At 38.3% G+C, this 27,651-nt stretch overlaps 1 protein-coding gene across 18 annotated transcripts in view; it reads right to left on the bottom strand.

The window, feature by feature from the left end:
* Window positions 1–27,651, bottom strand: part of Sytl5 (synaptotagmin-like 5) — a 251,243-nt gene that overhangs the window by 83,011 nt on the left and 140,581 nt on the right. For 15 of the 18 annotated variants that reach the window (XM_017318467.2, XM_011247463.3, XM_011247469.3 and 12 more), the window contains 3 exons: window positions 10,127–10,336; window positions 1,836–1,951; window positions 240–348 (listed from right to left, as the gene is read on the bottom strand). In XM_017318467.2, the coding sequence (XP_017173956.1) occupies window positions 240–348; window positions 1,836–1,951; window positions 10,127–10,336 (435 nt within the window). Of the gene's footprint in view, window positions 1–239; window positions 349–1,835; window positions 1,952–7,962; window positions 8,090–10,126; window positions 10,337–27,651 lie in introns of those variants that run through there. The other 3 variants (XM_030251312.1, XM_011247472.1, XM_030251313.1) reach the window with 3 other exon arrangements.

Below are 27,651 nucleotides of genomic sequence, written 5' to 3'. Positions count from 1 at the left end.
GGGGAGCACAATCTTAGAGGCAAAGGAGAGGGGTGTGGGGAGGAGGCTACAGAGGGGAGACTGGGAAGGGGGGGCAACCTTTGAAATATAATAATTAATAAAAATATCAAAATTTAAAAATAAAGATTGCATTTTCCTAGGATAGAATGTTGCCCTAGTTGTGTCTCTCACCTCCTCTGGGCTACTGAAGTGACATCAGACATAAAACAGTAAAGATCCTTTATTCTAGAGATACTTACCCCTTCTTCTTTGGGCCATCATGAGTTGTCTTCTGCCTGACAGAAGACAAAGTATCTGACTTGTCTACACATTGTTGTGCTTGCTCTTGGTTTTGTGTTTCTTCAGACCCTCATGAAAAAAAAAAAGGAAAATAAATTTATATACAAAAATTATCAGAAAGGATAACAGATTACCGCAAGACAAAAAAGTTATAATCATCAGTAACGGCAGTTCAACCCCAAGTTATTTTGTATACATAGTTAGTCCTAGCTTTTTGAATACTGTTGAGATAACTAAGAATTAAGACCAGAACTCATCAGGGGAAAGTTTGATAAGATAAGGTTCCCTAGAGAGATTGCAATGAAGGAACATACTCATTATGCCTCCTCAGATATTTTTAGGGTATGAAAAGTTGCATTCAAGAGATTTCTAAATCCATAGACTACAGGCATTATTTTTGTAGGCAGGATTTTTTTTTTCTGTTTTGAGACAAGTTCTCAATATATTCCTAAGACTGGTCTGGAACTTACTATGTATCCCATCTTGCATTTAATTACATCACCCTTGTACCTCAGTCTTCCAGTAGTAGTAAACAGAAGTACGCTACAATACATCACAACCAGACATCATGAACATGAGAGCCAGGTGTCACAGAATGATAGGCATGTGTGCATGCATTTTATGCCTAGATGTGTAGTCTACATGCTAGAAGTCTCTGTGGTTTACTATAGGTAGAAGCTGTAGCTGACTGGATAATTTTTATTCAACCTGATTCTTCTAACATCAGACCTGATGTTACTCATCTGTAGGAGCCACAAAGTGAATCAGAGATCAGTTGAAAGCTTCCCATACCAAAAGATACCCATTCTACCTTTATTACATAAATCATGCATGGGAAATCTATACTCAAGAAAGATTACTTCAATAATGAACCAATTAGATTGTTGTTTGAGTACACTGAAAATCAATCCCAAGCTGGTTGTTCTTGGTATTTTGGGCCAGTATAATTTCTCATTGACTGAAACTTTCTTACATATTTTAAGTCCATTATCTTATCATACTTGGTTACTGTCCACTAAATGCCATCAACTCAATCAAATCATTATGACAACCAAAAATGCTCCTTGGCATTTCCCAATGCTCATATTTGTGAGACTGGAACTTTAAAGTACAATGGTAGTGAGTGGTTAGGAGCCAATAATTGGATTAAAAAATACCATCTCAAAAATCTGAAATTAAACCTGGTGAAAAAAAAATCAAGAATTTATTTTAAAATGGGAAGCACTTATTACATCAATTTTAGGTTGCTTTCTTAACTGTTTAGCAAAACATGAGAATCACACTTGGAAAAATTAACTTGTTATGATGAGGATGAATAGCTTCTATGAAATCCCAGCATGTTAGATATATAGAAATCAGTACAAAGTTTCTTTTCTACTGACTTCATTAGTGTGATATTCAGATTTAGATTTCAAGCTACCAAGTTGTGAAATGACGTAAGGGGTTGAGGGGAAACGAATCCAACTGTGTTTACCTGCTTCATTTCCACAAAGAAATGATTTAACCCAGCCAAATATAAACTTACATTCTTGGAGACAAGTGATTCCATTAGTTACCTGGACTTCTTCTTAAGATGGACTGTCGAACGACATCAGTGCCCAGAACATTGACTTGCTTGAAACGCTTTGCCTTTTCTTCCAAGAACCATTCTCCACTTATAATCCTTAGCTGCCTACTCATGAAACAAAAGGAAGATTCTCAAATTAAATTATTTAGCTGCATAGATAACTTTCAAAAACAAGTTAGGTAAAAACCCTGACTATGGATAAAAGATCTTCAATATGGTGGACAACCAAAAGCTCCATATGAGATAAAGGCATCAATAAGGGCTTGTTTGGGGTAGATGTCTTCATGGAACATAAACACAGGACTAGAGTAGAGAACAAAGACTATTCTAATAATCCAGGAGAATGGTGATGGGGTGCATTCCAGAGCAAGGGGAAAACTAATCGAGAGGAAGAAACAAAATCAAAATACCCTTGTTAGGAATGTCTTCCTGGGTTTCATAATCAATTGAATGTAAAAGATGGGATAGGATCCTTGTGCTGGGTGGGTTTGTTAGCTCAACACAAACTGTGTCACCTGGACAGGGGAACTGCAACTGAGGAACTACCTCCATCTGATTGGCCTCAAGTATTTTCTTGACAGATGATTGATGCAGCAGGGTTCAGTTCACTGTGGGTGATGTTACCCCTAAGGACTATGACCTGGCTTATAGACAAATGAAAGCTGGGAAAGGCATGGAGAGAAAGCCAGTAAGGAACTTTCCTCCATGGTTCCTGCTTCTGCTCCTACTTGATCCTCAATGATGGATGTGTTTGGGCTGTATAAACCAAATTAACCCTTTCCTCTTCAACTTGCTAATGATCAATGTTTTATCACAGCAACAAAAACTCAGACTTGCCCTATCCATTTTTGAGCTGTACCTATAAAGGCTATATGAAATCACCTTCTTTCTTCTCTCTAGAAATGTCTGTGATCTTTACCTTCACTTTTCCTACAGCATAGACAGCTTTAAACTTTATCTTAGGATTGTAAGTCATGTCATATCTATTGGTCTGTTAATTCACTGAGAGAAAACCTCTATGTAACTTAACCCCACCACATGCACAACAGTATTATAATAATAGACTTTCAGTAGACTGTGTCTTCAAGTAATATTTTCTTTTTTATTATCTATACTAACAAACATTTGTTATAAAAATGATGGCATTCTCTGTATTATTTTCATTGCTCATATATTGCATATAAGTGGTACTGATCTTTACTTCTTCAAATTTTAATTGTTACTTGAAATGGATGACTTCTATCACCATTTTAAGACTAGCTTCTTTTCGTATCTTCACCAAAAACCTAATTGCCAGTGACATGAAGACAAAAGCCTTGGCTTGTTAGGATACTCTCTCTAGCATTAATATTTGGTATTGCAGTTTGTAAATATTTGTGAAATGAATCAAGAAGCTTGAAATACAACTCACAGCAGCTGTGCTGCTATAAAGCTCATGTTGAGGCTCACAATAAAGACTTATTATAGCCATAAGAGTCATTAGGCATTCTAAAATAATTTCTAACTAAATGTGAAGAAATAGCATGAGCTGAGGATTAAAAGCAGTCCTTAATATGGGGTGATGTATCAAGGGTACTATTGCATAAATGAATTCTAGAGGATTATGATATAGAATGAGGTAGAAAGGTAGGTCTGCACTATGGAATAGCAGCCTTTAAATGCCATGTTAAGGAGTTGTGATGCTGGAGGCAATAGGGAACTTACTCTAAAGTTCCCCCTTGATGATACAATATCTCCTTTTGGGGAGATACATAGAGAAGTGGGAAGCCAATTAAGAAATCAGTTGACAAGAAAAGAAATAATACAATATAAATCAAGATATCTTGTGGAAGAGACTGTACAAGAACTGGTGAGTCTGATATGGTGGCTGAAGAAAGGCAATTGAGAACCAAATAGAGAGCTCTAACCCCAGAGCCTCATTTCTAGATTATTGACCAATCATAGTTTAAAATCAGCAATTGGGTTCCAAATAGAAAATGTATCCTGGAACAATGTCAGCTTTATTCCTTACAATAATTAAAATCTTGCTTCTTACGTTAGGAGACAAAGGGAGGATATAAGTCTACCACAGTTCTACTACTGGCTAAATGTCAAACTGTTAACCTTAGAGAAATTATCCAGTGAAAACGTGACCATAGCATGGAGACCCCACACCCACCTCCTGGGCAGATAACCTGCTGAGTAGCAGATGACTGACTGATTACTCATAACTATAGAGACTGCAAAATGCATCAAATCTAAGGAAAATAGAATCCATCAAAAGAATACATTTGAATAAAATATTCCTGTATATATCTCCAGGGATGTAAAGATTTAGATATTACTACTTGTGCCTGAAATGTGGATATTTGTGAAATGTTAATTTCTAAAGGTGTTCTTTCAAGATTACTGTCAATCAGAAACTCATACTAATGAAATCAGATTTTACAGCTAGAATGGAGCTACTAATCAAGTGACTTTAAAATACTAAGACTGTCCTGGATCCTTTATGTAGATTCAAAGAAATCACATGAGCTGCTGAAAGTGAGGAAAACAAATAGAAGTGAAAAGAGACAGGATAGAGTGGGACATCACAGAATCAAATGAGAATGCTGAGTGCTTGAAAACCATCTAGTGGGGTATGCTAAAACTTTGGCTTTTATGTGATTGCGTGCGCGCGCGCGTGCGTGTGTGTGTGTGTGTGTGTGTGTGTGTGTGTGTGTGTGTGTAGTGTGGTAACAGTTACATGTGTGACAGTCTACATTCTATGGGAAAGGAACCTCCATATATCTATATAGCTATAGCAGCCAACATATAACAAATCCGATTTCTCCAGAGTTGTTAGTCACTACCTCTCACCATCTGTGTGAAAACAATAGCTATAACTTTTATTACTCATCTCAAATATGAGCTTGAGTAATTTATCATTTTTAGAACTCTAATATATCAGAGTTAATGGTGTTCTTTTCCCCATTCACAGTTTCTGGATGGAGAGAGAAAGCTTAACAGAAGAACAAGAAACTAGTAATGAGTACCTACCAGGTACCAAGTAATGTGATAGGAACTTTATATGTGTTATCTCTAATCTTCACTATGAGATGTAAGGTAGCAGTAGTAGTTCTCACTTTATAGACTAGGAAACTCGCATGGGTTAAACAATTTCCTCCAAGTTATAAAGGTATGACAGCTGATACAACATTGATACACCAAGTCTCATACTTTTTCCATTTGGCAATATCATTAAAAGAGAATTTATGCTCCTCAACTACAACAAGGCTTTTATGAGGGGTGATGATATATAGGAGCTAAAAATAATCAGCAATTGCTTAGCATTTCAAATGAATGTGTGTATATTTCCACATGTGTGCACACCAAGTAGCAAGAGTAAGTGGTGAGAGAGAACAGGAAATAAATGTGAGGCTTGCTATAAGATTTCACTTGTCTGATATGTCACTGTAGTAGTATTCAAACAACTCAAGGCTTGAAATAGACTCTGCTTCTTCCAAGTTGAACTCTGAAGAATAGATTTGACTGAAATTACACTGTGCCGTACTTACCTGTGCATACTGATTGCTAACTATTAGAGAGTTCAGGTTGTATTTAACATTAAACTCCTGGGGCTTATATAAGGCTCCCTCATTTGGAAACTTGCATAAATGTGAAGAAGTTCTAATCTTTTTGGAATAGGACAAGTAGATGGTCTCATAAAAAAAGACATAGTAACCAAAGCAATGTTGTTTACTTATCTATACTGAGACACCTGTAATAAAATATGCTTTATAGGATACACTAAAATATTAGTTTCTATCTGCTTATTATAAGAAATCAAGTTAAGCTTATTTATTATTTGTAAATGCATTCACTACACAGCATATATTTATTGAATTCCTACTATGTATCAGACCTATTGTGGATTGATGGAACAGAAGAGAGAAACACAAACACTCTGTCCATAAAGAAAGGGTGGTAAGTCTAGGTTCCTACTTTTCCAACCAAAAAAAAAAAAAAAAAAAAAAAAGCAAAGAAACCCCTATGTATATGATACTGAAACTGCAAACCACTTGCAGGTAAAATCTTAATCAGAGTTGGGGGAGACAAAAACAAAAATCAATTAGCTTTAAAGGGAGTCACCTCCCTCTACCAATTCTCGCTATAAACATTTCAGTGCTTCAGAAATCAACCCCTGTCCAAGGTAAACGACAATAAAGGTTGTTCTTCCAACTGATTAGAGCATGACTCATGTTATGACTCATCTCATCTCTCAGAGGTTAGGGTGGGAATTTCAATTTAATGGTCTATTAAACATGGAGACAGCCCAGTAGGGCTGTAACATTCTCTTATCAAAAACAAAGAACATTTACTGCCAATAAAATATCATTTATGTTTCCTTATTGAAAACCACTCCATGAATAGCAAACAGGATATCTCCAATACAGAAGACTTTAGTCTCAGAGAGCACACAAGCTTAAATATCAGAGAAGCATTATTAATTGACTTTTTTCAGCTAGAAAAGTAAGCTTGAACTTTCATATTTTAAACACTCATATAAATTCCCACCTATTGCAGAAAAACATAATTACAGACAAGTTGTTGCTGGAGAATTATATGAGTCATACATTGACAGCTATTTTATTTTAAAAATATCTAGAATAACACAGGACCTTGATGGGTTCAAAAATAACATGATAAACTTATTTTTACATTAACCTAAGAAGCCATTGGAAGAATTCCACGTCCATTTAACCATGGATCTTGCTCATTTTATACCAATAGACTAATAACAAATGTAAAAGAGGAATGGACATGTATGCCTTTCAGAAGAAAGATGTAGTGAATTAGACCTCTATTTACCATACTTAGTAAATGAACTAATTGAAAAAAAAACCCACAAGGCCACAGACCTTGTGATTTAGTAATTACAACTAGAATAGATAAAGTCAAGTAATTTCTTTTCTTCCTATATTGAAGTCTGAGGCTCCATGTAATAGATAATGGGTTTTGGAGTCTTAGGCCTTAGGTACTTTTGTAAGAACAAATGAAGGTCTGGGCTATACAAGAGAATAAACAGAGATGGGATAAGATTCAACCTAGGATGCATTGGATAAGAATTGGAAAAATAAGTATTGAGGAAATTTTCTCATCATTCCTTGGAGTTTTCAGTTAAGAAAACAATTGTGTGAGCAATTCTACTAAAATCAGGAATAAGACAAGGTTATACATTCTCACCATGCCTATTCAATATAGTACTTGAAATCTTAACTAGAGCTATAAGACAACTAAAGGAGATCAAGGGGATCCAAATTAGAAAGGAAAAAATCAAAGTAACCTTATTTATAGATGATATGATAATATACATAAGTGACCATAAAAGTTCTTTTGGGGAGTCTCCTATAGCTGATAAATATCTTCATGAAAGTAGCTGAACATAAAATAAACTCACAAAAGTCAGCAGCCTCCTATATTCAAATGGCAAATGGATTGAGAAAAAATTCAGAGAAACAATACCTTGTATACTAGACCCCAAATATAAAAATATCTTGGTATAACTCTAACCAAGAAAACGAAAGAACTATATGACAAGAACTTCAAGTATCTGAAGAAAGAAATTGAGGAAGGTATCAGAAGATGAAAAGATTAGTATAGTAAGACTTTCTGTCCTTCCAGAAGCAATCTACAGATTCAATGCAATTCTCATGAAAATTCTAGCACAATTCTTCATACAACTTGAAAGGACAATTCTAAGTTTCATATGGAAAAACAAAACCAAAAAGACCCTAGGATAACTCAATCAACTTTGAACATGAAAAGAACTTCTGGAGTTCTCACCATTCCCAATTTCAATCTGTACTACAAAACTATAGAAATAAAAACAGCATAGTATAGGCATAAAAACAGGAACTCTGATTAATACAATCAAATTAAAGACCAAGACATCAGTAGACATACCTATGGACACTTTGTTTTTGATAAAGAATCCGTAAATACACAATAGAAAAATAAATAATCTCCAGAAAATGGTGCTGGTCAAAGTGGATGTCTGCTTATGGGAGAATGCAAACAGATCTGTACCTGTTACCCTATACAAAACTCAACAACAAATGGATAAAAGACCTCAACATAAAATGGGGGCAATGTACCTGATAAAAGAGAAAGTGCGGAATACCTTTGAACTCATTGGCACAGGAAGCAACCTTCTGAACATGACACCAATAACATAGGCACTAAGATAAATAATAAATGGAACTTCATGAAACTGAAAAACTCCTGAAAGGCAAAGGATACTGTTATTTAGACAAAGCAGCAGCCTACAGAATGGGAAAAGATATTCTTTACCAACTCTACATCTGACAGAGGACTAATATCCAAAATACATAAAGAACTCAAAAAACTAGATAACAAAAACACAACAAATAATCCAATTAAAAAGTGGGGACCATATTTAAACAGAATTCTCAATAGAGGGAACTCAAATGACTGAGAAACACTTAAAGAAATGTTGAACATCCTTAGTCATCAGGGAAATGCAAATTAAACTATTTTGAGATTCCATCCTACACCTGTCAGAATGGCTAAGATCAGTTACAGAGTGACAGCTCATGCTGGCAAGGATGTGGAGCAAGGGTGTGGAGTAAGGGAAATACTCACAGCCAGCTGGTGAGAGTGATAACATGTACAGTCATTATCAGTACAGTGGTTCCTCAGGAAGATGGGATTCAATCCTCCTCAAGATCCAGTCATATTACCCTTCGGCATATACTCAAAGGATACTTTCTCTTACTACAAGGATACTTGCTCAACCATGTTAATTAGTACTTTAGTAATAATAGCCAGAAACTGGAAAAATGTCGAGATATCCCTTGACAGAATGGATAAAGAAAATATGGTACATTTACATAATGGAGTAACTGGATCTGAGTTACATCAGATTGAATTGTTGGTCAAAGACAGTGGCTCTCAACCTCCCTACAGCTGGGACCCTAGAGTTCCCCATGTTGTGGTGACCCCCAACCATAAAGTTCCTTTGAAACTATAATTTTCCTATTGTTATGAATCATAATGTAAATATATAATATGTGACCCCTAAAGAGGTCATGACCCAACCACAAGTTAAGATGCACTGGCTAATGGGCTGTCTCATGGAAATCTCCAAACAATCCAGACTGTTGCCAAGACAATAGGTTCCTCTCTGAAAACTGATAGCAAGGCTCCATTGCTGATGGCAACACACACACACACACACACACACACACACACACACACACACACACACACACACACAGACTTCAGATGGCAAGGTGAAGCTGGTACCTACATAGAACCTTTACCCCTACATTCTAGTACAGCTGTTCTCAAGCTGCAGCTTGCAGCCTTTGGAAAACACAGATTATTTGCATATATATTACATTAGGAAGGTTGAGAACCACTGATAGAAAGCAAAACACAGTGAGAAAGCTTCCTCCCTTTGTTTTAATAGACAGCTAGGCCTGGAGAATACTAAAGAACACTTCCAGTGTTGCCCCTCAGCTGATGTGGACATCACACATCTTGCCAGTTACCTCAAATGCTTAAGAAAGTAAAGAGAATTCTTGGAGAAGCCATGTGGTGTCTAGAGGGGCTTAAAGAGGAGAAAACACGTTAAACACATTACTGTTTTTTAAATATAGGGAGACACTTATTAGGCCTCCTACTTTATTTAATATAGGGAGACACTTATTAGGCCTCTAACTTTATTATGCTTCAGGGTTTTTTTTTTTTAATACTCATCCTGTCTTCTGTACCTGTCCCTCTCTTGCTAAACACTCCTATATATCTCTGTCTTTGTGCCTGTCTAACTCTGTCTCCCTCTCATACACACACATACCACACAGTCATACCATACACACATATCACACAACACACACACAGACACCACATACTCACATTACATACCACACACACAGTCACACCAAATACATGCTTGCACACACTCATACATAACCTCTACACATATTCATACCCACACTCACACACATAGACATACTCATATCAAATACACTCATACCACACACACTCACACCAAACCAGACTCATACCACAGTCAATCTAAACACCACACACATCTACATACCGCACACATACTCATGCTACATATACACCACACACACCCACACCCACATACACACACACACACACCTGTAACTAGGCTGTGATTTTCAATCTACTCACTTCTCAATTTAAAATGCTTTCTCATTTCTTAATTTCCCTATTCAACTCTTATCAACCATCAAATACAGAGTTTGCAAAGAAAGGCAGGAGACTCACGCGACTTTGGCACAGACAGTGCACTTCCAGCTGCCATCAAGTCCGGTGACTCGACACTCACTGCATACCCTGAGTGAGCAGGCTTGGCATGGATCTCCCCGGTCAAAGATGAGGCCAAGGGTTTTGTGACAGTGAACGCAGACTCTACTGGCCTCTTGGTGAGTCTTCCCACTCCTACGCTTTGCTTCTAAGAGTTCATTTTTCAGCTTCCTGGTAAGAAAAAAAGGCACAGTGAAAACACAGGAGAGGACTGCTAAGAAGTGTCAGTGGATTGCTGCTAAGCCTGACAGCCTGACTTCAATGCATGGGACACACATGGTGGAAGAAGAGAACCAACTCCCTCATTTGTCCTCTGATCTCTATATCATGTGAGGGACATGGTGTGTGTGTGTGTGTGTTTGTGTGTGTGTGTGTGTGTGTGTGTGTGTGTGTGTGTGTGTGTGAGAGAGAGAGAGAGAGAGAGAGAGAGAGAGAGAGAGAAGGAAAGAGAGAGAGAGACAGAGCCAGAGAGCCAGAGAGAGAGCCAGAGAGAGCCAGAGAGAGATAGAGAGAGAGCCAGAGAAACAGAGACAGAGAGACAGAGGAGAGACCGACACACAAATAAATACACGAATATGACTAAAACCTCTGCACAGGAAAACATTCATCTGTATTTAAAGATATTTTCATTTTTCAACCAAGGAATCAGAATCAAATACTTTCAGCAAATACAAGTTCTCACTCCATTATCGATGACCTTTGGAAACAGGCGGTTGGGTGAGGATTTGTGGTTTACTTTTGTCATTCTCCAGCACTGTTTTTCATCAGTGTGGATACTCTTCTTCAGGACACCCTTGATCTTATAATCCTGGACTTGTTCTTTGTGTGCCCACATGATGAAAGACACTAAGCCACATTGGTTCTTTCCTTAAGTAAACCAATGAAAAGTATAATTGTAATTACAAACATACTCTACCATTTCAGTTTTACATACTTCTACTGAGCAATTAAGACTTTCCAACAATGCCTATTAACCTTTCTGTCAGGTGCATCTATTCCTGAGTCCAGGATGCAACATAAATTTGCTGTCTAAATACAAGCAATGATGTGCCTGCTTTTAAATCTCCCCTCTTCTAAAAGAGGACAAGTCACATTCTCCAATGGTTGTTTTCTATGAGATAATAAAAGTAAATTTTCAAGCATGACTCCTGTCACATAGGTATTAAACACATTTCACTTAAAAACCATTTGACAAGAAATATATTTAGCTGCCCTTCAGAAACTTGGAATTGTAAGCGGAGTCCTTTCTTTAGAAGCAGCACTTAGGCAATTGTTGGGGACACTAAATATCAGGATTCTGGTTTACTGGGTCAAAATTTTCTTTGTAAAATTCCAAATCTGCATTTTATTTAAATATGCCATTGATGGTAGTATGAGAAGTGCAGCTTTGGAACCTGTGTTCTCTAACTTGTCTAGACACATGGATAGCTTGGAAATACTGGTGTTCAAATCTTATGCCCACAAATTTGAATACTACTGGTTTTAGAAATACCCTGGAAACTGCTGTATCTTTAACAAATAAGTATCTTTATTTGTTCTAGTATGCTCTCAGCTTTGGCAAACACTGCCCTAGAAGGTTGGCTCATTCCCATTTTAATATTTCATAGATATACCATTCCTATAGATTACTGATCACTTATCTTCAATGCCCAGAAAGAAAATCTGGAAACATTCTACATCTTTCATATCATTTGCCCTTTCACATTTATGCCATTAAGTTTCATCAGAATCAACTAGACTAGCATCGCCCCATGTACAGAAAGAACGAATATATTTTCTCATCCATGCTCTTCAGGGTCTAACTCCATGCTAGGTTATAAAGCAGTTGGATGTGGTGAATAGTTTGTTTCCTCAGAAAAAGTTCACACAGAGAACTGATACATACAAAGTAATTTAAATAACCGTAAGAAAACAACAATCCTTGAGAGCAACCTTATCTGAATAGGTTGATGGGTCAATGCCATTAAGCAGGCTAAGGAGGAGACTGGGATGCAAATTCTCTCAGAGAAAAGAGCACAATCATTAGGTATTCCAAGTTTAACCTCTTATCAGTTCCTTTTACTAGAATAGCTGGGTCCATGTGGGGAAGTTAGAGCCATATACAAGTCAAACATTTGCTTTCCATTTTTTTGTGGTTTACTTTACAGTCATTTATTTAACAGTCTACCTTACCCCAGAATATGGTTACTTAGCCTGAAAAGACTTGAGAGTCAGAATAGTACAGACTAGAGGAAAGAAATCATGCAAGGGTCTAAACATCTTAGCTGGGCAATCCCTAAGACAATTGATGTTTATGATGCCAACTGCCATTGAGACTTGTTACAGAAATCTAGAAAGGATTTCACAGGCTAATACAGAAGATGAAAGAGCTTGCTGATTTTTCAAACTTCTCCTAGACATTGAATTCAATTCCTTCTATCCTAATGCATGTTAAGTACACAGTCACTTTTCAGACATTCGTGAGGCAAAAGGGTCACTGAAAATATCTTTCATGCTGTTCTCTGTTGCTATGACAAAGTACACACAAAGTAATTCATAAAGAACAGACGTTAATTTTTTATCATCTATGAGGCTGAGAAACTCCAACCCTTAGAGGTGCAAGTCTGTAATCCCAGCTAATTGGGCCAAATGATTACAATTTCAAAGTCTAACTTAAATGAATTCAAAGTCAGCCTGTATTTTAGAGGCTCTGTCTCAAAAGTAAAGAGGGAAACAGAGGAGTGGGGCTATACTGTACTGGCAGAGTACTTGCCTAGCATGTTTAACCCTAGGCTCTGTCTCCAGTATTTCAATATGCAAAAGGGAATACAGGAAGGTGTGCTCATATCTGGCCATGACCTTTTTGCTGTGTCATTCATGGCAAAAGGCAGAAGGGCATGAGGGGTCAAGAGAAGACAAGTGAGGCTCTAAATTGCTCTAATAACAAAACCCACTGTTAGAATAATAATGAATATATATATGTATTGAGGACAGAGTAAGCCCTGATGATCTAGGCACTTTCCATTAGACTTTTATTTCTAAATATGATGTATTGGGCATTAAGTTTCTAAAACATCAATATTTGTATTTCTATTTTGTGTACTATTATTCTGCCTGTGTGTATGTATGTGTATCACGTATGTGCCTGGTGCCTTAAGAGGTCAGAAGAGAGCATCAGATCATCTAGAACTAGAGTTATAGATACTTTTGGTGCTACAAATCCAAGCTGGGTATTCTGTAAGAGCAAGAAGTGCTCTAAATCTCTAAGCCATCTCTCCCTAGTGCCTGCATCACAAGAGTTTTGAAGGATATAATCAAATAATAGCAGCTAGTAATTAGAATAAATGAAGAAAATGTACAATTGTAAAAAATGGTCCTAAGGGGAAAGGGAGTACAGGAAGCTAGAAGAAAGGGAGAAGCTGAGAGGTATATTTGTTTGCTATTCAGGTAGCCAGCTCTTAGAAAGCAAGGTTGATGCAGTTCATTTATATGTGCGTGGCCATAGCAGCATCTGAAGAAAGTGAGCTTCTGGCCTGCTATTCCAGCACCTCCTCATCTTTCTCACAAGCAGAAAAGCCACCATCAGAAGGTATAAATGCTTCTGGATCCAAAAAACAGGGTTAACAAATTTTTTTGTTTTGTTTTGTTTTGATTTTGTTTTTTCTGTCCTTCCACATAACAAGACACAAGTTAGGCAGATGCTTGAATTAGTTTAGATACAAAATAGCATCATTAAGGATCCAGTATCCTTTCATCTTGTTGCTCTTCTATTGAAAAAAAAAATACGGCTTATTCTTATGCAAAATGACCAGGCATCTCCAACACTGTTGCCTTGTTAGGGCAGAACAAGGGAATGGGGCCTAGCTGCTCCTGTACATGGGTCTTCACAGATAAAACAAAATCTAGTTCAGAAACCCTCCTAAAAGACTTCTTGGATTTGATCAGACAATGTCACACCTAAGCCAAGGAGTTGCAAGGAAGGCTATGGAGTTGACACTTCACCCAGCTTTGTGGATGTGGGTAAAGGATATTGGCTGAGGATGCAATTCCCATTTCCTCAGGGGTCTTGTGTTGTATTATGAATTCTCCATGAGTTAGCAACAACCCTTTTCTAGAGACAGCAGTAACTGCAACACAGTTTAGGTCTCATTTCACAATGGTCCTATGCTTGCTTGACAGGGAAGAAAAATGAAAGACAAGAATTTGGCTCGGGACCACACAAACACTCAGACCTACATTTTCTGCTTTACTGTTTCTGGAAACTTAGGTCTCAAACATCAGTAATGGCAAGAAGAAGGCTCCTGGGTGGCTTTGGGTCAAACATTGCTTCAGCACATTTATGAGATAAAAACAATCCAGTTATGTCACCTGCCCACTCTGTCTCAATACTCTTTAGTGTTTTGTCAACATGATTCAAGACAGGGTCATCTGCGAAAAGGGAAATGCTTCCATCAATTGGCATATAAGCAAGTCATGAAGCATTTATTTGATTAATGATTGGTATGGAAAAACCTAGACCACTGTGGGCAATGATATCCCTGGATAGGTGATTCCAGATTCTCTAAGAAATCAGGCTGAGCAGGCCATGGGAAGCAAGCCAGTAAGCAGCATACTTCCATGGCCTCTGTATCAGTTCTGGCCTCCAAATGCCTACCTTAAGTTCCTAGTCTGAATTCCTTGGAATATAGACTACAAGATGTAAGGTGAGATAAACTCTTCCCTCCACAACTGCCTTTTGGCCATGGTATTTATCAGAGCAACAGAGTGTAAATGACAGAGTCTCCTTAGTTTTCATCATCTATTACCTTCCTAATCACTTGCCTCATCCTGTGACTATTTTTAAACTACCAACTTCTTTATATGATCAGCAGAATAATTGCCAAGCATATCAGCTCCTAATATTTGGAACTTGTTAAACATGATAACATTTAGAACATTTAGTAGCCCCAAAACAGAGAGAAAGAAATGGTTTGGATTTGAGTAGGTAGGTAAGTGGAGAAGATCAGGGAGGAGTTCAGATAGGGGAAACCGTGATCAGAATATATTACATAAAATATTTTGTAAATTAAAAAATCTACTAAATTTTTAAAAAAGGAAAAAGTATTTTCAAATGGAACAAGATCAAGAATCTTAAGATTGGGAAATTATCCTGGATTTTCCAGATAGACCAATTAAATCACAAATGTTCTTTCGATATTGATGTAGAAAAAGATATTATATAGATTCATGAGAGCAAGGCCTGGAAAGAAGCCACTGTGATTATAGCAGTAGAAACTGAGGCAATGTGAGCATGGCCAAAGAATGAGAAGAAACATCAGAGAAAAAGGAGCCCAGGCACAAGAGTCTCCTGGAGATATTCTGGAAGAAGGAATGCTATGCCAACACTTGGATTTTGACCCAGTAGCAATTATTTTTGGATTTCTGGTTTCTAGGGGATTGAAAATAAATTTACCTGGCATAAAGCCACAGGATTTGTGATAATCTGGTATATGACACCAATTATAAGTATGCCTTTCTATGAGCCTAATTTCTTAGTGACTGTAACATCTTTGTGAAAAACATGTCCAACTCACTGGGTTCTCAGGTTTCTGGCCTGCTCATCTTTGACTTCAGTTCTTGTTATTCTTGTGGACAACTGTCACAAATAAGCCTTGGGGCTTGTCATCTCTAGAAAGGATATTATATTCAAAATCATGAGTTCAGACAGTTTACATTCTCAGAACTAGATAATTGTTTTCCAAGCCCATTTACTTAGGCAGGACTCTATCCCTTCCTCATATCTGTCAAATCCATCGGTCCTCCTATAAGACCCTTCTGCTTGAAACCCAGACTGAAGAAAGCCTGCCTGAACTGGTTAGCACCTGCCCTTCAGGCCTAGAGTCAGAAGTTACCTTCATGGCACACACAATTATATTAAAGAGATTGAGGTGATAAGTAAAAGTCATTACATGTCATCAGCCTTCATATGAAGATGCAGTCATAGCAAATGAGAAACAATGAACCTATAATGTTTCTGTATAGCAAAGAAACATAGTGAAGTGACAAACTCTAGACTAGCAGGTATTATTTTCAAATTATTCAGCTGACATAAATATATATGTAATGAGCCAAGGAGGTTGCTCAGCACATAGTGGAACCTCCCAACAAGGTTAATGACAGGAGTTTGAACCCTGGGACCTACATGAAGGAAGGAGAGAACCAACTTTCACAAGTTGTCTTCTGACCTACATACCCTACCCATGCTGTGGCATGCATGCTATCACACACACATACACATGCACACAAAAGAAAGAAAACATAATGAATTTTAAACATCTGTTACCAAGAATATAAGGGACTTTAAAATCTTAACAATAACCGGATAAGAACAAGGACTGTCCCTTAACTTCTTATTTCCCAGAGACTGCTATGAGACTTAAAGACTTAGGCTCAGCGGTTAAGAGCACTGATTGCTCTTCCAGAGGTCCTGAGTTCAATTCCCAGCAACCACATGGTGGCTCACAACCATCTGTAATGGGATCCAATGTGCTTTTTTAGTGTGTGTCTGCAAATAGCTATAGTGTACTCATATAAATAAAAAATAAATCTTTAAAAGAGAGAGAGAGAGAGACAAAGTTTAAAGATGATGGAACAGTAAAAGTTAAGGACTCCAGATGCCCCCCCTTAATAAACAATGCAATAGAGCTGTCACACAACATACAATTTTACCTTAGTGAAGATATCTAGAAATTTTCTACATTGTTTAAGTAATTATCATAATATCTGCTGTCATTTGTAACCAAATCTCTTTCCAGAAAATCCAATTAGGACTCAGTAAATATTAGTTCTTGCACTGTCCACTTGCAGGAGAGGTGCTCTTGGGATTTGCTTCAGCCCCTGCTATAGTACCTTCAACCTTGAGCAAACTAAATCCAGACAACAGCTAAAGTTTCAAACTCCATTAAGAAAGCTAAAGGACATCACAAGAAAACCCACAGAATCAACAAACCTACACTCATAGGGGCTCACTGAGACTGAACCAACAAACAACCAGGGAGCCTGTGTGGCTCTGACTCAGACACTCTGCATATGTTATAGCAATGCAGCTTGGTGTTCTTGTGGGACTGTGAACAGAGGAAGTGGAGGCTGTTTCTGACATATTTGCCTGCCACGGGGGATCCTTTTCCTCCTAATGAGTTGCCTCATCCAGCCGTGATAAATGTACCGTAATCTTTTTACGACTTGATATGCATTGTTTGGATAATATCCCTGGGAAGCCTGCCCTTTTCTGAAGGGAAACTGAGGAAGACTCGATGGGGAGGGAAGAGGTGGGGAAGTAGGGGAGGTGGATTGTGGGAGGGAAAACTGAGGTCAGAATGTAATATAAAAGAAAATAAATTAATCTTAAAAAGAAATCAAAACTGATGGGATTGATTAAATGAATGGCAAACCAATAACAGGAGAAGAGTCACAGAACTCATGATACACAGGCAGGATAAGATGCCAGCAGCCCAGTGATGATGGCTCCTAACACTCCTTTTGTTAACACTCCATTTGTTCTAGAGCTATTTCATATCTGCTTAAAGAAAATTCTGAGTGGGTGGTATCTCCTTCATGTATTCTGAATATATAAATATTAGTTTTTATACCCATGAAATCTTATCAAGTTGGCTGCCTGAATGTAAGCCGAACAGGTTCAATACCAATAGGCAAGCCAAAGTGAATAGAAGGAAACTTAAGAGCCCCCAACCATACAAAAAGAACCACAGGCAACTAAGTAATGCTGAAAGAAATAAGTCTTCCTTAGGGAAGGACACACCAATGCAAAATGCACAGCCCTGAAAAAATACATATAATATATATATATATATATATATATATATATATATATATATGTAACAGTATACAAACAGAGCAGGTTATATTTAGGAATATATTTGTACATAAATGTACATATAGGCATATAACAAAAATCAATGAAAAGGGGACACAATTTGAAAAAGACCAAGGTGGGATATGTGGGAGGGTGTGTTGGGAGGAAAGTGAAGGGGGGAACACTATAATTATATCGTAATCTCAAAAAATAATTTAAAAACCATTAGGTTTTGGGGGTAGAAGTTATGGCTCAATGGTAGAGTGCTTGCTTACTGCACATAAGGCCCTGGGTTCCATCCCAAACACCAAAAACCGAAACTCAATATATACATAATTTATAAAAGGATATATATATATATATATATATATATATATATATATATATAGTGTGTGTGTATAATTTTGTTTTTATAGCAGCTTCTGTATGTTGATAGATTGCTATATAAACATTACAGTGTATAGCTATAATAATGACATGCAATCTTCTTTATGGGTCAAGCCATTAACATTTGGCAACCCATAAGAAAGGTGTGGTTCCCATTTTATAGGCAAGGAAGAAGGGCAGCTTTCTGTTGGTCAGGAGTCAGAACCAGAATTTGGTATTTAAAACAAATAAGCAAACTACACTCTTTCTATGCACTAGTCTCCTCTTCCAGGCTCTGCTCAGAAAGGACACTGTTTTGTGAATGCAGTGTCTTTCCTAGTGATGTAAAGCCATGCTGAGCACACTCAAAGGTAAGCTACAATAATCAAGAAAGCTTTCTTCTGCTAGCCTAGTTCTACTATATAGCAACTGTCCAGGTTGACTCTTTTCACAGTGTCTCATGACAAATATGCCCATATGGAACTGCATTTATACCACTGTCATACTAAAGAATTTCATAGAGATTATGATTTGTTTTCAGATCAAAGGCTACTAAAAAAATAATTAACACCTGAGAATCTGAGGAAAGGTTTAACCTGGGTTTGAACCAAAAGAAAGTTCTCTAATAAAACTACTACAGAATCGGTTCATGTCCAGATGAAGAAGTCTCTGCGAATTCTGCCAACCTCGTGTCTGGAGACTGCCTAGAGAAAATGGAACAATCTGGAACGGATTCACAATCTATACATGACATAAAGCAATCGCTAGTAGCATAAAGCTTAGCTTCCAGTAATATACCAGGAACTCCCACCAAACTATGTGAAAAGCTAGACAACTGGCATTTTGCCAGTTTGGTATCACCATGACACAGGCTAGAATCATTTGGGAAGTGTCTCAGTTTAGAAAAGGCCTCCATTAAGAGTCACCTGTAGGCAAGTTTATGGTGAATTTTCTTTAGTGATCGATATGGGAGGGCCCTGCCCATTGTGGATGGTGTTAACCCTGGGAAGGTAGTCCTGGGTTCTATAAGAAACTGAACTGAGCAAACCGTAAGACACAGTCCACTAATCCATAGCATTCCTCCATGGTCTCTGCTATGGTTGTTGCCTCTACTTTCCTGCCCTGAAATCTGAAAGAGTGACCTGAGATTTGTAAGATGAAATAAACCCTCCCCCACCCCCATGGTGGTTTTAATCATTGTGATTTAACACAGAAAGGTACTTAAAATGTGCACGTGTGTGTGTGTGTGTGTGTTAGCATCTCAAGTCAGAAAATAAATAGCAAATACGCCTTCCGCTCGACTCGAGACTCGAGCCCCGGGCTACCTTGCCAGCAGAGTCTTGCCCAACACCCGCAAGGGCCCACACGGGACTCCCCACGGGACCCTAAGACCTCTGGTGAGTGGAACACAGCGCTTGCCCCAATCCAACCGGGCGGAACCTGAGACTGCGATACATAGGGAAGCAGGCTACCTGGGCCTGATCTGGGGCACAAGTCCCTTCCGCTCGACTCTAGACTCGACCCCTGGGCTACCTTGCCAGCAGAGTCTTGCCCAACACCCGCAAGGGCCCACACGGGACTCCCCACGGGATCCTAAGACCTCTGGTGAGTGGAACACAGCACCTGCCCCAATCCAATCGCGCGGAACCTGAGACTGTGGTACATAGGGAAGCAGGCTACCCGGGCCTGATCTGGGGCACAAGTCCCTTCCGCTCGACTCAAGCCCCGGGCTACCTTGCCAGCTGAGTCGCCTGACACCCGCAAGGGCCCACACAGGATTCCACAAGTGATCCTAAGACCTCTAGTGAGTGGAACACAACTTCTGCCAGGAGTCTGGTTCGAACACCAGATATCTGGGCACCTGCCTTGCAAGAAGAGAGCTTGCCTGCAGAGAATACTCTGCCCACTGAAACTAAGGAGAGTGCTACCCTCCAGGTCTGCTTATAGAGGCTAACAGAGTCACCTGAAGAACAAGCTCTTAACAGTGACAACTAAAACAGCTAGCTTCAGAGATTACCAGATGGCGAAAGGCAAACGTAAGAATCCTACTAACAGAAATCAAGACCACTCACCATCATCAGAACGCAGCACTCCCACCCCACCTAGTCCTGGGCACCCCAACACAACCGAAAATCTAGACCCAGATTTAAAAACATTTCTCATGATGATGATAGAGGACATCAAGAAGGACTTTCATAAGTCACTTAAAGAATTACAGGAGAGCACTGCTAAAGAGTTACAGGCCCTTAAAGAAAAGCAGGAAAACACAGTCACACAGGTAGAAATCATTAACGAAAAACAGGAAAACACATCCAAACAGGTGATGGAAATGAACAAAACCATACTAGAACTAAAAGGGGAAGTAGACACAATAAAGAAAACCCAAAGCGAGGCAACGCTGGAGATAGAAACCCTAGGTAAGAGATCTGGAAACATAGATGCGAGCATCAGCAACAGAATATAAGAAATGGAAGAGAGAATCTCAGGTGCAGAAGATTCCATAGAGAACATCGACACAACAGTCAAAGAAAATACAAAATGCAAAAGGATCCTAACTCAAAACATCCAGGTAATCCAGGACACAATGAGAAGACCAAACCTACGGATAATAGGAATTGATGAGAATGAAGATTTTCAACTTAAAGGGCCAGCTAATATCTTCAACAAAATAATAGAAGAAAACTTCCCAAACATAAAAAAAGAGATGCCCATGATCATACAAGAAGCCTACAGAACTCCAAATAGACTGGACCAGAAAAGAAATTCCTCCCGACACATAATAATCAGAACAACAAATACACTAAATAAAGATAGAATATTAAAAGCAGTAAGGGAGAAAGGTCAAGTAACATATAAAGGAAGGCCTATCAGAATTACACCAGACTTTTCACCAGAGACTATGAAAGCCAGAAGAGCCTGGACAGATGTTATACAGACACTAAGAGAACACAAATGCCAGCCCAGGCTACTATACCCGGCCAAACTCTCAATTACCATAGATGGAGAAACCAAAGTATTCCACGACAAAACCAAATTCACACAATATCTTTCCACGAATCCAGCCCTTCAAAGGATAATAACAGAAAAGAAGCAATACAAGGACGGAAATCACGCCCTAGAACAACCAAGAAAGTAATCATTCAACAAACCAAAAAGAAGACAGCCACAAGACCAGAATGCCAACTCTAACAACAAAAATAAAAGGGAGCAGCAATTACTTTTCCTTAATATCTCTTAATATCAATGGACTCAATTCCCCAATAAAAAGACATAGACTAACAGACTGGCTACACAAACAGGACCCAACATTCTGCTGCTTACAGGAAACCCATCTCAGGGAAAAAGACAGACACTACCTCAGAATGAAAGGCTGGAAAACAATTTTCCAAGCAAATGGACTGAAGAAACAAGCTGGAGTAGCCATTTTAATATCGGATAAAATCGACTTCCAACCCAAAGTTATCAAAAAAGACAAGGAGGGACACTTCATACTCATCAAAGGTAAAATCCTCCAAGAGGAACTCTCAATTCTGAATATCTACGCACCAAATGCAAGGGCAGCCACATTCATTAGAGACACTTTAGTAAAGCTCAAAGCATACATTGCACCTCACACAATAATAGTGGGAGACTTCAACACACCACTTTCTTCAAAGGACAGATCGTGGAAACAGAAACTAAACAGGGACACAGTGAAACTAACAGAAGTTATGAAACAAATGGACTTAACAGATATCTACAGAACATTTTATCCTAAAACAAGAGGATATACCTTCTTCTCAGCACCTCACGGGACCTTCTCCAAAATTGACCATATAATTGGTCACAAAACAGGCCTCAATAGATACAAAAATATTGAAATTGTCCCATGTATCCTATCAGACCACCATGGCCTAAGACTGATCTTCAATAACAACATAAATAATGGAAAGCCAACATTCACGTGGAAACTGAATAACACTCTTCTCAATGATACCTTGGTCAAGGAAGGAATAAAGAAAGAAATTAAAGACTTTTTAGAGTTTAATGAAAATGAATCCACAACGTACCCAAACCTTTGGGACACAATGAAAGCATTTCTAAGAGGGAAACTCATAGCTCTGAGTGCCTCCAAGAAGAAACGGGAGACAGCACATACTAGCAGCTTGACAACACATCTAAAAGCTCTAGAAAAAAAGGAAGCAAATTCACCCAAGAGGAGTAGACGGCAGGAAATAATCAAACTCAGGGGTGAAATCAACCAAGTGGAAACAAGAAGAACTATTCAAAGAATTAACCAAACGAGGAGTTGGTTCTTTGAGAAAATCAACAAGATAGATAAACCCTTAGCTAGACTCACTAAAGGGCACAGGGACAAAATCCTAATTAACAAAATCAGAAATGAAAAGGGAGACATAACAACAGATCCTGAAGAAATCCAAAACACCATCAGATCCTTCTACAAAAGGTTATACTCAACAAAACTGGAAAACCTGGACGAAATGGACAAATTTCTGGACAGATACCAGGTACCAAAGTTGAATCAGGATCAAGTTGACCATCTAAACAGTCCCATATCACCTAAAGAAATAGAAGCAGTTATTAATAGTCTCCCAACCAAAAAAAGCCCAGGACCAGATGGGTTTAGTGCAGAGTTCTATCAGACCTTCAAAGAAGATCTAATTCCAATTCTTCACAAACTATTTCACAAAATAGAAGTAGAAGGTACTCTACCCAACTCATTTTATGAAGCCACTATTACTCTGATACCTAAACCACAGAAAGATCCAACAAAGATAGAGAACTTCAGACCAATTTCTCTTATGAATATCGATGCAAAAATCCTCAATAAAATTCTCGCTAACCGAATCCAAGAACACATTAAAGCAATCATCCATCCTGACCAAGTAGGTTTTATTCCAGGGATGCAGGGATGGTTTAATATACGAAAATCCATCAATGTAATCCATTATATAAACAAACTCAAAGACAAAAACCACATGATCATCTCGTTAGATGCAGAAAAAGCATTTGACAAGATCCAACACCCATTCATGATAAAAGTTTTGGAAAGATCAGGAATTCAAGGCCCATACCTAAACATGATAAAAGCAATCTACAGCAAACCAGTAGCCAACATCAAAGTAAATGGAGAGAAGCTGGAAGCAATCCCACTAAAATCAGGGACTAGACAAGGCTGCCCACTTTCTCCCTACCTTTTCAACATAGTACTTGAAGTATTAGCCAGAGCAATTCAACAACAAAAGGAGATCAAGGGGATACAAATTGGAAAAGAGGAAGTCAAAATATCACTTTTTGCAGATGATATGATAGTATATATAAGTGACCCTAAAAATTCCACCAGAGAACTCCTAAACCTGATAAACAGCTTCGGTGAAGTAGCTGGATATAAAATTAACTCAAACAAGTCAATGGCCTTTCTCTATACAAAGAATAAACAGGCTGAGAAAGAAATTAGGGAAACAACACCCTTCTCAATAGTCACAAATAATATAAAATATCTTGGCGTGACTCTAACTAAGGAAGTGAAAGATCTGTATGATAAAAACTTCAAATCTCTGAAGAAAGAAATTAAGGAAGATCTCAGAAGATGGAAAGATCTCCCATGCTCATGGATTGGCAGGATCAACATTGTAAAAATGGCTATCTTGCCAAAAGCAATCTACAGATTCAATGCAATCCCCATCAAAATTCCAACTCAATTCTTCAACGAATTGGAAGGAGCAATTTGCAAATTTGTCTGGAATAACAAAAAACCTAGGATAGCAAAAAGTCTTCTCAAGGATAAAAGAACTTCTGGCGGAATCACCATGCCAGACCTAAAGCTTTACTACAGAGCAATTGTGATAAAAACTGCATGGTACTGGTATAGAGACAGACAAGTAGACCAATGGAATAGAATTGAAGACCCAGAAATGAACCCACACACCTATGGTCACTTGATCTTCGACAAGGGAGCTAAAACCATCCAGTGGAAGAAAGACAGCATTTTCAACAATTGGTGCTGGCACAACTGGTTGTTATCGTGTAGAAGAATGCAAATCGATCCATACTTATCTCCTTGTACTAAGGTCAAATCTAAGTGGATCAAGGAACTTCACATAAAACCAGAGACACTGAAACTTATAGAGGAGAAAGTGGGGAAAAGCCTTGAAGATATGGGCACAGGGGAAAAATTCCTGAACAGAACAGCAATGGCTTGTGCTGTAAGATCGAGAATTGACAAATGGGACCTAATGAAACTCCAAAGTTTCTGCAAGGCAAAAGACACTGTCAATAAGACAAAAAGACCACCAACGGATTGGGAAAGGATCTTTACCTATCCTAAATCAGATAGGGGACTAATATCCAACATATATAAAGAACTCAAGAAGGTGGACTTCAGAAAATCTAATAACCCCATTAAAAAATGGGGCTCAGAACTGAACAAAGAATTCTCACCTGAGGAATACCGAATGGCAGAGAAGCACTTGAAAAAATGTTCAACATCCTTAATCATCAGGGAAATGCAAATCAAAACAACCCTGAGATTCCACCTCACACCAGTCAGAATGGCTAAGATCAAAAATTCGGGTGACAGCAGATGCTGGCGTGGATGTGGAGAAAGAGGAACACTCCTCCATTGTTGGTGGGAGTGCAGGCTTGTACAACCACTCTGGAAATCAGTCTGGCGGTTCCTCAGAAAACTGGACATAGTACTACCGGAGGATCCAGCAATACCTCTCCTGGGCATATATCCAGAAGATGCCCCAACTGGTAAGAAGGACACATGCTCCACTATGTTCATAGCAGCCTTATTTATAATAGCTAGAAGCTGGAAAGAACCTAGATGCCCCTCAACAGAGGAATGGATACAGAAAATGTGGTACATCTACACAATGGAGTACTACTCAGCTATTAAAAAGAATGAATTTATGAAATTCCTAGCCAAATGGATGGACCTGGAGGGCATCATCCTGAGTGAGGTAACACATTCACAAAGAAACTCACACAATATGTATTCACTGATAAGTGGATATTAGCCCCAAACCTAGGATAACCAAGATATAAGATATAATTTGCTAAACACATGAAACTCAAGAAGAATGAAGACTGAAGTGTGGACACTATGCCCCTCCTTAGATTTGGGAACAAAACACCCATGGAAGGAGTTACAGAGACAAAGTTTGAAGCTGAGATAAAAGGATGGACCATGTAGAGACTGCCATATCCAGGGATCCACCCCATAATCAGCATCCAAACGCTGACACCATTGCATACACTAGCAAGATTTTATTGAAAGGACCCAGATGTAGCTGTCTCTTGTGAGACTATGCCGGGGCCTAGCAAACACAGAAGTGGATGCTCACAGTCAGCTAATGGATGGATCATAGGGCTCCCAATGGAGGAGCTAGAGAAAGTACCCAAGGAGCTAAAGGGATCTGCAACCCTATAGGTGGAACAACATTATGAACTAACCAGTACCCCGGAGCTCTTGACTCTAGCTGCATATATATCAAAAGATGGCCTAGTCGGCCATCACTGGAAAGAGAGGCTCATTGGACTTGCAAACTTTATATGCCCCAGTACAGGGGAACACCAGGGCCAAAAAGGGGGAGTGGGTGGGCAGGGGAGTCTGGTTGGGTGGATATGGGGGACTTTTGGTATAGCATTGGAAATGTAAATGAGTTAAATACCTAATAAAAAATGGAAAAAAAAATAAATAGCAAATACTATCTGCCCTAGTAAAACTCTGTCAAGGTTCCCTTTGCCAGATGCCGCTTAACATGCCACCTGTGCTAAATTACTCCTCCTTGCTTTCCCTGGGACTTCAAGGCTTAATGGTTTAAAAAACAAATCAATTGCACTCAAGCCTTAGGCTCAAGTTCTCCTTTTGGTGAACCCAACTTAATACAAGTGTTTCAGTAACTAATGTGACAAGGCTAACCCATTACAATTCTAAAGAAGGAGGAGATCAGTCACTACTATTTGGCAGTTGGCTGTTTATTAATTCTTATCTAATATCGCACAGGGAATTGATTTCATATGTAATTACCAAACTGAGTCTTTCACTTCAAAAGAGCTGAAAACAACTATTGTCTTCTATCCTGATCATCAGAGGAATAAGGGTGCTTTTCCTGAAAGGCATCTTTCCTGAACATCACAACAGCAAACCATCACATTGCTAATAGGATAAATTACTTAGAAAACACAGAGGCAGGGAAAGAATCAGTAGAGCAGGAAGTACAAAAATGCCATTCCTTTCAGAAACAACAAAGGACAAAATACTGGGCTTTAAAAGATGGTCGCTATGACAAATGGAAGAATGGGGCTGACTTGATGGAAAGAAATTGGGCATTTATGCAAAAAAAAAATGAGATGCTTTAAAGAGAACACATTGCCCTTGAAAAGATCTTTCAAAGCTCTTCTGCCGCTGGTACAGGTACATACTAAAGAGTTAGCTTTAGTTTTTGCAGGTATATAACACAAGTACCTTCTTGAAATATCTCTAAGTTGAATTTATGCAAATGTAGGTTATTTTCACTATAGCGAGGAGAATGTGCACAGAAAAAAAAATCAGTACCTAATTTTCACAGTTTAATTTTTAGAAGATAATTCTGTGAATTCATGTTGGCATAGATGAGACATTACAACAAAGCTTTTTCCTGGTTGTTGATAGAAGTATATGGTATAGGAAAAGTCAGGCTACCATTTAATTCAAACTCACTGGGGATTTAGACTAATAAATGACTTAAATGTGCATGTAAAGTTTTGAAAGCATGCTTCTGGAAAACTATTCTTGATAATTAAATTTAGATTCTATAACAGGAAGATGAGATATTCATCTTGAATAATAAACAAAACCAATATATGAGATGGGTATTCCTATTGATATCAAAAGGTCACTTACTTGAAATTTAAAATCTGAAATGTGACACTTAATAATAAAAATTTACTTATATTACTTCTTAGAAAAATGTCTACCTTCCCAAGAATACAAATGATATTATATATATATTTTTATGAACTGATCACCTTAGGAGGTGGGAAAGAGCAAATATTTTTCAGTTCCCACCTTTAGCTCCAATATTCAGTAGTCATGTCCTAGATTACATGTAATTCAACATCCTGTCTGTACAAATTACAGTAAAAGGAGAATTGTATTGTCCTATATATTGGTACAGATTACTTTCTGCTGCTTAGAGGTCTGTCCTCAGCATCAATTCTCCTTAAAGGTGATACATTAAAAAGAGTCTAAATGGTCATTCATGGAAGAGACAAATATATGCACTTTGATATACATACATAT

Source organism: Mus musculus, chromosome X, assembly GCF_000001635.26.
Source record: "Mus musculus strain C57BL/6J chromosome X, GRCm38.p6 C57BL/6J".
Taxonomy (NCBI): Eukaryota; Metazoa; Chordata; class Mammalia; order Rodentia; family Muridae; genus Mus; species Mus musculus.
The sequence above is the reverse complement of the archived record's forward strand: the minus strand, read 5'-3'. Positions and strand labels throughout refer to the sequence as shown.